Here is a 12,697-nt window from a genome sequence, read left to right as displayed (position 1 = left end):
ATCATGAAAAGCAACTAGACCAACACATTAAGGATAATAACGTCATTCTTTTATCATAATTTATTTAATTTTTATATAAATGCTATATCTGATGATAATTGATGTAACTTATTTTCGCAAAATAACTTATGTAAATTTATACAAAAAATAATAGCTTATAATCTTGTAACTTATTTTATCGCAAAATAACTTATGTAAATTTATACAAAAAATAATAGCTTATAATCTTGTTAGTCTATTTAAAGATATGATTATTTATTTTTAGATGTTAAAATGAAACAACTCTTTAACTAATTTGACGGTCATATTCAACTTTTCAAAAAGTTTAGGTTCATGTCTAAAAATAAAATTATGATAGATAACAAATCAGACATAAACCTTCCCTAAACTAAAAAAAGAAAATCAGACATAAACCTTTTTATTTTATTTTTTATCGAACTAGGCTTGAGTTTTGTATAAATACTCGACCCAACCTATTTCCAAGTGATGATGAACACCGGTTGATAATTTGATATCCAATTGTATGAAATTATTGAGGCAGCCACCAGCCACCACCTCCAGTTGATTAAAATATTATATTTTCTTTTCAACTTAAAAAAAAAGTGTTGATCCCACTAATATTATATTAACTTTTTTTTTCCTTCAAAAAAAAGTTAATTAAATTATATTATGTATTCTTAAAAATAAAATCAAAGTTTCAAAAGTAAAATAAATTTGGTGGCCTAAAATCGAAGAAAATATTTATGACAATTTTAAAACCAAATTGAAATATGGACCAAAGCCATATTTAACCCTTTTATTTATAATTTTACCACATTCTTTCCTCAATCAAATAATTGATTTTTAAAATAATCGCATAATTTTTTTTTATAATTGTTACTTGTATCGAGAAAAGCAACTAGACCAACACATTAAGGATAATAACGTCATTATTTTATCATAATTTATGTAATTTTTATATAAAAGCTATAGCTTATGATAGTTGATGTAACTTATTTTATCGCATAATAACTTATGTAAATTTTATATAAAAAATAAAATAAAATTATAGCTTATGATACCCTACGTGTGGAAATTTCTGACTGTGTCCTCCTTGCAACAGTAGATTCTTAGCATTATATAAGAGAAGCTATAGGAAACAAGAACAGCACAACCAAATCATACAATATTTCCTTCACTATACTTAATTAGCATACATATCTTGTAAGAAATATGGTGGTGTCAGTGTTGTCATACTCACAAAAGCCTCATGTAGTTTGTGTACCATTTCCAGCACAAGGTCACGTAAACCCTTTCATGCAATTAGCTAAAATCCTTAACAAACTTGGTTTCCACATAACCTTTGTGAACAATGAATTCAACCACAAACGTTTGGTAAAATCTCTTGGACATGACTTTTTAAAGGGTCAACCAGATTTTAGGTTTGAGACTATACCAGATGGTTTGCCACCATCAGATGAAAATGCTACACAAAGCATTGGTGGACTTGTTGAAGGTTGTAGGAAACATTGTTATGGTCCATTGAAAGAGCTTGTGGAGAATCTTAACAATTCTTCAGAAGTTCCTCAAGTTACATCTATTATATATGATGGACTTATGGGATTTGCTGTAGATGTTGCAAAGGATTTGGGCATTGCAGAGCAACAATTTTGGACTGCCTCTGCTTGTGGGTTGATGGGATATTTGCAATTTGATGAGCTTATCAAAAGAAATATGCTTCCATACAAAGGTTATAGTTTGATTTTTTTTTTTTATATACTTAATTATACTAAAAATTGAGACATATAGGTAATTAGTTCATGAATTTGAACATATATGCTTAACAAACAATTTTATGAACTAAATTAACTGGTGTTAAAGTAATATAAATGATTAAAAAAAATTAATTTCAATGACTATTTTAACTTTTTTTGAGGTGGATTAATATTTTAAAAAAATATGAATAATTCTAATACTAACTCATGGTGTCATTCCGTTTCAAAGACTAAATTGAAAATTCAGTTATTACAAGTCAAACTATCACATCAATATAACTAAGAAAAAACCTCTAAAATACATGTTTAATGACCAAAAATTAGAAAAAGATTGATATATGAGTCAACTAAACTGAACTCTTTTAAATAAGGCTATCAATCATTGGACCTATTCTGAATCTTCCAACAAAAACAAAAATTCTTAACTTCCATGAATAATGATAATAAAAATAAATATCAAGTGTGGACTCATGTAAGCATTATTGCATCATATTCCATCAGAAGTTATTAAAAAAGAAAAATCTCATCAGATCTCCATAGTTATATGTGCTTGGAGTCTTGCACATGACTAAGACAAGTGACCTCTTGTGAAGTCATCGTGTTGAGCCTATTGAACAGTATTCTTCACAAAAAATCTATCCAGGGTCACATATGTTTAAATTTATTTATTATTCTGGGTTTTTGTCAAATGTTTTACAATCATTTTTTTAAAAAAATCACCTTTTACTTTTTTTATCGTTAAAAATATTCTTTCACCATCTAATTTACGAATGCTTTTTTAAGATAGTCATCTGCTTTAAAATAATGAGAACTTGTTTTGAATTAATTCGATTTTTTATGGAAACAATTCATGATCAGATTTTACTTATCTCTTGGTCGAATATCAAATTATTAGAGTCCCCTTTCCTTAGAATCCAGAGGGTAATAAATAGTCATTCACCTTATGTTAAACCAATTTTACTTATTTCTATCAAGAAAAAGTGTTGGTGTAATTGATGGATATATTTTGTGCACAACTACTATTATAAATGAATTTAATTTGTATGCATTTAATAAATTATACTTTTCTGGATAAATCTGTCCAATATTGATTTTTCACTTTCAAAATAAATTAGTAGTAGTATTACTTATGATATATATTAGCAAAAATAATAATAAATGTATCCAATAATTTGAATTGAAATTTAGGGCAAATTTTTTTCAATTGGAACTTATAATCAGATAAAGAGGTAGTAATTAGTTATGTAAATGATTTTTTTTTTTTTGTGCATGCCAATTATGATTAAAAAATGATTTTTTTTTTTTTTTTTATCTTCTCTAATGAAGTTAGTGTTTTTCTTTTCAGATGAAAGTTATATTACTGATGGCTCCTTGGATGTCCATCTAGAATGGACCCCAGGAATGAAAAATATCCGAATGAGAGACCTTCCAAGCTTTGTTAGAACAACCACATTAGATGAAATCAGTTTTGTTGGTTTTGGCTTGGAAGCTCAACAATGTATGAAATCATCAGCAATCATAATTAACACAGTCAAAGAATTAGAAAGTGAAGTTCTTGATGCTCTTATGGCCATAAATCCCAACATATACAACATTGGTCCACTTCAATTTCTAGGTAACAATTTTCCTGAAAAGGAAAATGGATTCAAATCCGATGGTGCAAGTCTTTGGAAAAATGATTTAACATGTATTAAATGGTTAGACCAATGGGAACCTTCTTCAGTGATATATATTAATTATGGAAGTATAGCTGTGATGAGTGAGAAACATTTTAATGAATTTGCTTGGGGGTTAGCAAATAGTAAATTACCATTTTTGTGGATAAATAGGCCAGATTTGGTAAGGGGAAAATCTCCTTCATTGTCACAAGAATTTTTAGATGAAGTTAAGGATAGAGGTTACATAATAACTTGGTGTCCTCAAAGCCAAGTACTTGCACATCCATCAGTTGGGGTATTTTTGACTCATTGTGGTTGGAATTCATCACTTGAGAGTATTTCTGAAGGTAAGCCTATGATTGGTTGGCCTTTCTTTGCTGAGCAACAAACAAATTGTAGGTATATAAGCACAACTTGGGGGATAGGGATGGATATTAAGGATGATGTGAAAAGAGAAGAGGTAACTGAACTTGTGAAGGAAATGATCAAGGGTGAAAAGGGGAAGAAAATGAGAGAAAAATGTGTTGAATGGAAAAAGAAAGTAGTAGAAGCTGCTAAACCAGGAGGTTCTTCTTACAATGATTTCTTTAGGTTACTAAAGGATGCTTATCATTGTGATGCTAGTGTTTGAGATGTCTAGCATCTTTAATGATAAGGTTGTGATATGTTTCTCCATATGATGTGGATTATTTGGAGTAGAAAAATGCTTGGGTTCTTAATTATTTCCACAAATAATGGAACAAATAATATATATGTCTTCTACAAAGGCATGTGATCCTTTGATAAAATAATTATAAAAAAAAAAAAAAAGACATGTGATATATTTGCTTGTATTTCTAATTAGAGGCTATGTTTGTATCTTGTGTTGATTGTGTAATTTGTGTTATGTGTGGTGTAAATGTTCCTATTGTTGTGGCATATCATTTGTTGTATGATGTATTGGGTTTGTTGCATCCAACCATTGTAAGTGACCCGAGCATTGGGTTTGTTTTTATTCATAATAAAAATGTAGATTTTTATAAGCTATGATGCGGAATTCTATTTATATTAGTATTTTAATAATAATTATATTGTGTTGTAAAAATATAATAAAAGTATTTATTTGTTTTCAGTATTGAATGACACAAAAAAAAAATGAAATTTTCGTACTTATTCACCAAAAAAGAGTATTGAATTAATGACACAAAATGACACAAATTTAACAACCATGAATAATTTCCTCAAAAAAAAAAAAAAAAAACAACCATGAATAATTAGGTTTAGAATTATACTCCCTTCATTTCAAAATGAGTGTTGTTTTAGGTTGTTACACACATATTAAGAAATGCAATAATGTTGTCTATAAACATGACATTTTTACTAAAATAGCCTTGTTAACCATTGGTGCATTTCCCATCATTATGAATTAAAGTAAAATGCGGTACTTTGAAAGTAGTGTGCATAGTAATAATTAAGAGGTACTATTGGAAAAAAGTAATTAATAATGCATTGGAAACTGAAAGTGACATTCATTTTGAAACAATTTTTTTTGGTTAAAACGACACTCATTTTGAAATGGAGGGAGTATTATTTAGTATCAAATTGTGTATTATTTTGGTTCGGATCTTTATGCATCTTTTTGATTTGGGTTTCTTGTGGTTGTTGCTCGGTTGCCTAACGGCGGTAGCTTGAAGTTGCACCGCCGCGATTTAGTTCATATGATTCTATTGCAAGCCAGATGTGGTTCACGTCTCTGATGTAGGTTGGTGGTTGTTTTGTGTTTGTATGTTACAATGCAGATGGATGATGGTTCTTCAGAAACGTTTTGGCTGGAGATCTTCGTTTGGTTTTTTCTAGCCCATCTATCTTTGGTGTTTGGTGTTTCAAGTTTTTTTTGGCTTTGTTTTCCTAATTCCATTCCATATTTGTTGAGACCTGCAAGTGTTTCTAAGTTTTCGTGATTGTGTCTGTCGCACCGGAGAAGATGGGGATGGTCTTAAATCTGTTTTCAATTCTTTGTGATTGAATTTGGACATATAAACTAGAAATGGCTTTTATTTTGTTGTTGTCACATGAAATTGTCGATGTATGGATGTGTTACCTTGTTGGTGATCGGTTCAATTGTCGTTAACAAATATTCGATTATGGTGCTAGTCAGCTCACTGTCACAGTTTTTTTTTTTGTTGCAAAATTGATTTCGAATTCACTGGATTGTGCTAGTGATGTGAGATTGATTGCTCTTGATTAGAATTTGTAGTGACTTTACCCCATAGGGTTGTTGTTTGTTGTGACAAATTGAACTAGGTTTTATGCATGTCCTCCGGTTTTTGTACTTTCCTCTTTTTATATCAACTTACTTAGGGTGCTGCAAATACTACTGCACCCCATTTGTTTAAAAAATGTGTATTATTTGATTTAATTTAATTGACTTTTTTTTGGTGAAATTTAATTTAACTTGACTTTAATAAGTATACTTAACATAATAATTTGATTACTTATAAATCTTGTGTGTACCATATATATCTAATTTCCTAACATGAAATTTTATTGTCTCACCTAAAAATTACAATATTAAGTTTCCTCTCACCTAAAAGTAACTCACTTAAACAAATCTATGATGCAATTAATATCCTTACTATTAGAGAAACGATATTTGTACAACCATTTTTTGACAACTCTTTAAACAACACTCTCTCTCATACTCACATGTGTTTTTTATTCTCTCTCTTCTTCTTTCTCTCTCCATTGTTTTTGTCCAATCACAAAAAGAGAAAATTGGTTGTCATCAAAGTTGTCTAATTTGGGTTGTACAAATATCACTCCTCTACTATTATGATAAAGAGAAAATTGGTTGTCATCAAAGTTGTCTAATTTAGGTTGTACAAATATCACTCCTCTACTATTATGATAATCCCGTGACTAATCAAATATATCACCATAAAAAAAAAAAAAAAACTCACTTAAACAATTGCATTTCCGATAGAAAGATCCACTAACATGAGGTGACCATTTTGAACATAAGCAAAAATATTCTTAAGGGCTTTCATACTATATACACCTAAAAATATTTTAAGTTGTTAATCGAGCACACCAAACAGCCAACAACGAACTCTATATAATAACCTAATGAAGGACATACGAACTAAAATCAGTCGAAGATGAGTTAGACGAATCTTTTTGTAGTACAAGGTAACACATGAATAGATTTATCGCCCAGATGACTTTGGATTTCTCCCTGGACTAGGAAGAACATTCATGTTCAATTGATTGTTCACAATTACGGTGCATAGTTTTAGCATTAATTAAAACAGCTTGAGATTGAGTGTAACCAACGTTTATTCAGCAAGGGACCAAAAAAAATTATTCTTAGACCAAACTATACAGTATCCTTCGATTATCTTGCCATGCAGCCCATGCTCAGGGATGGATGGAGAGGGTAGCCAGCAAGCATGGGCTCTTGCCCCTCCCTCCCATCCCATCTTATTACACATATACATACACACACACACTATCCATGTGTTTTCTTTTGTTAAATCTCTCATATAATCTCTTCAACTAATGTATACAAGTAAAAATATTGTATTTCGTCTAAATTTATATAGGTACAATTACTCTTGTCGTCCCTTAACTTGATTTTAGAGAATGATTTTGTCTTTTATTTTCATGTCATTTTTGTTATCTGAAATTAAGTTAATGAATGACGAGTATAATTTTTCCGTTTATATATATATTTTTTGCTTATATTTAAAATTGGAGTGAGTACTATATATATTTTAAATATGTATTATTTAGAATTAAATTTTGTTAGCCCCTGCTTAGCACATTTCTGGATTCGTCCCCGTCCATGCTGCTATTGGTATTAATCTTCTTTCTTATATTCTTGTCTGCCTATTTGGCAAGTGTGTAGAGATATACTCTTCATTTCAAAGAATAAAAATAAAAATAGAGAGCTCTATTACTAAAGTTTTTGGTGTATGTATACCTATTTTTGAGAAATTTTAAAAGACAGAGACTAATTAAGCCTATACTCAATTCAATAGACCGTACAGTACTGATTTTCACCCGTTGCCTGCCTGCATGTGCTAATTAATTAGTTCAACAACCTTTTCAACAATTTTTATTCAAACTAAAGTGTATACATAGAATGAATGGTATAAAAAGCAAAAGTGTATACATGCAAAACTAAAGTGTATAGTTATTTTTTATAAAACATATAAATGAGTTTAATTCAAACATTTTAGTAAAGAATATCATAGTATATGATCTGTATAGGCCTTACCTATGGATAAGGTCTTGAAAATATGAATCCGAATATAAAAATAGTATGATATGCAATTGGGAAAAACTTGAATGTGTCGTGTAAACACAACTCAGATTGTAGATATATTTGATTTGATATGTTGTAACTCATAAGTTAGATTTCACAATACCCTACTTTTCTACACACTTATGTAGGGTTCCATGTTTTAAGCAGGCAAAATTAATTACAAAAGTGTAAGATTATTTTTGACATGTTAGATTGTTCTCAAGTAAAATTGATTTTGTTTTTAAAATTGATTCTAATATGAAGCATTTGTAGTTCTCAAGTGTAAATTGTTTTTACGTAAACACATTTAAACATAATATAATTTACATTCAACTAATTTTTAAATAAAATTACAAAATCAAATCATCCAAGATTAATTTTAATCACCACATAATCAAACTTACACTAAATGAGATTCACCTAGTCTTTTTGGAAAGGGGCTGAGTTAGTATGTAATTAAAGTAGAAAAGACACGTTAGTTTATGAAGTCAAGTTGTAATATTGTCGTATTAATTTGTTTTAGAAAAATACTACGTGTAAAAATCTCAAACCTCAAACTAGCAAAACACTTACTTAAGAAATTAAATGTGAATCCTTAATGAGTAAGAACAATTTTCCTATAAGAAAACTCCAATCAAATATGACATTAAGACTTCACCTAATTATGCTTACTTTTCAACATTATTGTTTGCTATTGGCCAAAACGTCAAACAATTTAATTGAATAGTTCCCCTAAGAATATAGGCCAATATAGGCCACGATTAATGAGTCCTCTTTGGCAGGTCTCCAACCCTAATAAATGAACTAAATCGTGCCACCAAGATGCATAATTTGGACTTTCATCAAAATTATTTTTAAGATAAACTTAAATTAGCTCTTTCATACGGGTTGTTTTAAACTATGTAATGTATATAAACTGAATAATTTGTGCCAACTAGCTAGCATTTTCGTTAGGTATTTGTCATAGCAAAATTGTCAAAAAAATTGAACTAACTCTCTTCAAATATGGCACGGTGTAATAGCTGTTATTCCTTCATATAGATGTATAAAGAGACCCGGAGGAGATAAATGCAATTTATGTATTAATTGTATAACCAACTATAAGATATCTTGGGATATTGAAATACCAAACTATGACGCTTTTGTTGAAGAAACCACATGTTCATCGACCATTCATCATTAACAATGCATCTTCACCTTCCTATATAAGGAGAAAATATTCTCATAGTTGCTACAACAAAAGTAATTGGTTCTTGAAATCTTCTTTGTCTCTAATTAGTACTAGTACAAGTAAAAAGGTTGTTTATCCTTTGCATTGTGATGGCAACAAAAAGTAGCACCGAGTCTAAATCTCATAATGTGAAAGCTTTAGTGACGGTGAGGCAAAGTGATGGTGGTCTCATCAAGAATATTGTTACTGGTATTGTTGGTAACAAACACTTGGTTTTGGAGCTGGTTAGTGCTGAGCTTGATCCAAGTAAGTTTCATTTTATTGCTTCCACACACACATGTGCATGATATCCTTGGTCGCATATGAACACGATTTTTCGAAGGCAACCTAGACCTCACGTTTATTTGATATAAATGAAGGATCAAACTCGGAGAAAGAAACAATAAAAGGAAAAACGCACGAAACTGAGAAAAAAGAGAATGAGGTGCAATATGAGGCAACATTTGAGTTACCAGCAGATTTTGGTAATGTGGGTGCTGTTTTGGTTGAGAATGAACATGACAAAGAGATATTTGTAAAGAACATAGTCCTTGATGGTTTCCCTGATGGTCCTGTCCACCTTAGTTGTCAATCATGGATTCAGCCCAAGCATGATACACCTACAAAGAGAGTTTTCTTCACTAACAAGGTAATAATGATGATCAAATAGTATAATCATTATGTTATATATAAGTTAATTTAAGTTTTATATATACATGGAAGAATTAACCATCCAACTTTATTTACATGACCAAATTTAATTTGTATGCTATTTTCATGTCTGCGTGAAATTAATTAACAGATGTATTTACCATCACAAACACCAAGTGGATTAAGAAAGCTTAGAGAAGATGAGCTAATAGAATTAAGAGGAAATGGAGAAGGAGAAAGAAAAAGCTCAGATAGAATTTATGACTATGATGTCTACAATGATCTTGGAGATCCTGACACCAACATTAAACTCAAAAGACCTGTTCTTGGTGGCACCAAACAATATCCGTATCCAAGGCGTTGTCGTACCGGTCGAAAGCATTCTAATACAGGTTATCTATTCTATTCTAGTTGTCCAGCATATATAAATAATTTTGAACAATTAATTTCTCATGTTCCTTTCTCTAATTTATAACATATTCTTTTTTCAAATAAAAAAGTATTCTCAAGAAAAAAAGTTATCATATAGTTTGTTCATTCTTTGATTTTGAACATGTAAGCTACTTAGCATATATATATAACACAATTTTATTTTATGTTATATAGATCCATCATATGAAAAGAGAGATTCGGATGTCTACGTTCCTCGCGATGAGGCGTTTGCTGAGATAAAGGAGATACAATTCAACACAACCACGGCGTCCTCAGGAGTTAAAACAATTTTGGAATCCTTGGACACAATTCTCACTGATATAAATCTTGGATTTGACAGCTTTGAAGACATAGACGAACTTTACAAAGAAGGATTTCATTTACCATCATCACTTGGATCCAATAATTTAACATTGCTCCAAAAAGCCATTCCCAGGTTGATTAAAGTTGCTAACGATAGCCAAAACCTTTTGCGCTTTGATACCCCAGAAGCACTTAAAAGTAAGCACATTTATAATTATATTAATATGATATAAGTGCTTCTTTTTAAACTTGTTAATTATAATCAACCAAATATTTATTATATTACTTGTTTTACAAGTTATTTGAGTTGGGAACTTTTGAATTGCAGGAGACAAATTCTTTTGGCTATCAGATGAGGAATTTGCTAGGGAGACTTTGGCAGGGGCCAACCCAAATAGCATCCAATTAGTCAAGGCAATACTTGTTACAAATATTTTGTATTACTTTTATAATAATATCATCTATACCTTGTTAAAAAATATATATATCATCTATGCTAATTAGGATTATTTTTTTTCTTGGTGTATTCATTATGTTATGTAGGAATGGCCTCTGAGAAGTAAATTAGAATCCCAAATTTATGGTCCACCAGAATCAGCTATCACGAGAGAAGTTGTCGAGTCGCAGATAATTGGTTATACCACAGTTGAAGAGGTACTAAGCATCAATGATTTTACTACATTTAGAATCTTAAATTATGTTATGATTAATAATTGTTTACTTTGAGTATATGCAGGCCATTCAAGAGAAGAAATTGTTTGTACTAGACTACCATGATTTATATCTACCTCATGTAAGCAAAGTGAGGGAACTGAAGAATACTACACTGTATGGATCAAGAACACTGTTCTTCCTCACCAAACAAGGCACATTGAAGCCACTGGTCATTGAGCTCACTAGACCGATTATTGGCGACAAACCACAATGGAAACAAATCTTCACTCCTGCTTCTGATTCTACCAATCTTTGGCTTTGGAGGCTTGCGAAAGCTCATGTTCTTACTCATGATACTGGTTACCATGAACTTATAAGCCACTGGTGAGTACAATCATATCATTTTTTACCTTGATTCCGGTGAGTATATGAAGTAGTGCTAACTTTGTATATGTTGTTGATTTTTATAGGTTAAGGACTCACTGTGTTGTAGAACCCTTTGTGATTGCAACAAATAGGCAACTTAGCACCATGCATCCAATCTACAAGTTACTGCATCCACATCTCAGATATACCTTGCAGATAAATGCACTTGGACGTGAGATTCTTATTAGTTCATATGGAGTCATTGAAAGCACATTCTTTACTAAAAAGTATTCAATGGAATTGAGTTCTGTGGCATATGATAAGCTTTGGCAATTTGATTTGCAGGGACTACCAAATGATCTTCTCCGTAGGTAAAGTCTATACAGATCATATATACTAGGAAAAAATAAAACTCGTCACTAATTATAGACGGATTTCACATTTTCCTCCCTAAATTTCTGTCACTATATCAAATTTTCTGATGCAAATTGTTATTCTTTTAGAGGAATGGCTGTGGAAGATCCTAGTGCACAACATGGACTAAAGCTAGCAATTGAAGACTACCCTTTTGCCAATGATGGTCTTCTCATATGGGATGCTATAAAACAATGGGTGACAGAATATGTCAACCATTACTATCCAAGTCCAAGTATCATAGAATCTGATCAAGAGCTCCAAGCATGGTGGACAGAAGTTCGAACAAAAGGTCACGGCGACAAATCAGAAGAACCATGGTGGCCAAGTCTCAAAACACAAAAAGACCGTATTGACATAATCACCACTATAGCTTGGGTAGCATCTGCACATCATTCAGCTACAAACTTTGCACAATATGCTTATGGAGGCTATTTTCCTAATAGACCAACAATTGCTAGAAACAAAATGCCTACAGAAGACCCTACAAAGGAAGAATGGGAGAATTTTCTGAACAAACCTGAGCAAACACTTTTGGAGTGTTTCCCTTCACAAATTCAAGCAACCTTAGTGATGACCATTTTGAACTTGTTATCATACCATTCACCAGATGAAGAGTACTTGGGACAACTCATTGAACCATCATGGGATGAGAATCCAGATATAAAGGTTGCATTTGAAAGGTTTAATGGGAGATTGAAGGAAATTGAAGGTATAATAGACTCAAGAAATGCAAATAGTAGTTTGAAAAATAGAAATGGAGCTGGGATAGTGCCTTATGAGCTAATGAAACCATTTTCAGGACCTGGAGTCACTGGAACGGGAGTTCCATATAGCATATCTATTTAGTAATCATGAATCACACATGTTGCATTAATTGTACTACAACAATAAGTTCTATATATCACTTTCTTCAAAAAAAAAGTTCTATATATCACATTTCCACAATTACTTTTGTTGTTGTTTTTAA

General features: G+C 31.1%; 2 protein-coding genes across 3 annotated transcripts; both read left to right on the top strand.

Annotated features, from left to right (window-relative positions):
• The first annotated feature begins 1,149 nt into the window (after positions 1–1,149).
• LOC146940468 (linamarin synthase 2-like) lies at positions 1,150–4,438 on the top strand. Its single transcript, XM_085754157.1, has 2 exons — positions 1,150–1,729; positions 3,100–4,438. The coding sequence occupies exons 1-2, from the start codon at positions 1,213–1,215 to the stop codon at positions 4,041–4,043; spliced, it is 1,461 nt and encodes a 486-aa protein (XP_085610283.1). The 5' UTR covers positions 1,150–1,212; the 3' UTR covers positions 4,044–4,438.
• Positions 4,439–8,477: 4,039 nt separating this feature from the next.
• On the top strand, positions 8,478–12,697 carry LOC146940467 (linoleate 13S-lipoxygenase 2-1, chloroplastic-like). Of its 2 annotated transcripts, XM_085754155.1 has the most exons (9): positions 8,478–9,174; positions 9,288–9,556; positions 9,710–9,950; positions 10,165–10,491; positions 10,622–10,707; positions 10,837–10,947; positions 11,030–11,331; positions 11,418–11,684; positions 11,817–12,697. In XM_085754155.1, the coding sequence occupies exons 1-9, from the start codon at positions 9,018–9,020 to the stop codon at positions 12,574–12,576; spliced, it is 2,520 nt and encodes an 839-aa protein (XP_085610281.1). In that variant the 5' UTR covers positions 8,478–9,017; the 3' UTR covers positions 12,577–12,697. The 2 variants fall into 2 exon arrangements, with proteins under 2 accessions (XP_085610281.1, XP_085610279.1); XM_085754153.1 differs by lacking the exon at positions 8,478–9,174.

Source organism: Medicago sativa, chromosome 3, assembly GCF_051527215.1.
Source record: "Medicago sativa cultivar Bolivia chromosome 3, Bolivia_mono, whole genome shotgun sequence".
Classification (NCBI taxonomy): Eukaryota; Viridiplantae; Streptophyta; class Magnoliopsida; order Fabales; family Fabaceae; genus Medicago; species Medicago sativa.
This window is presented reverse-complemented; position numbering and strand designations above follow the sequence as displayed.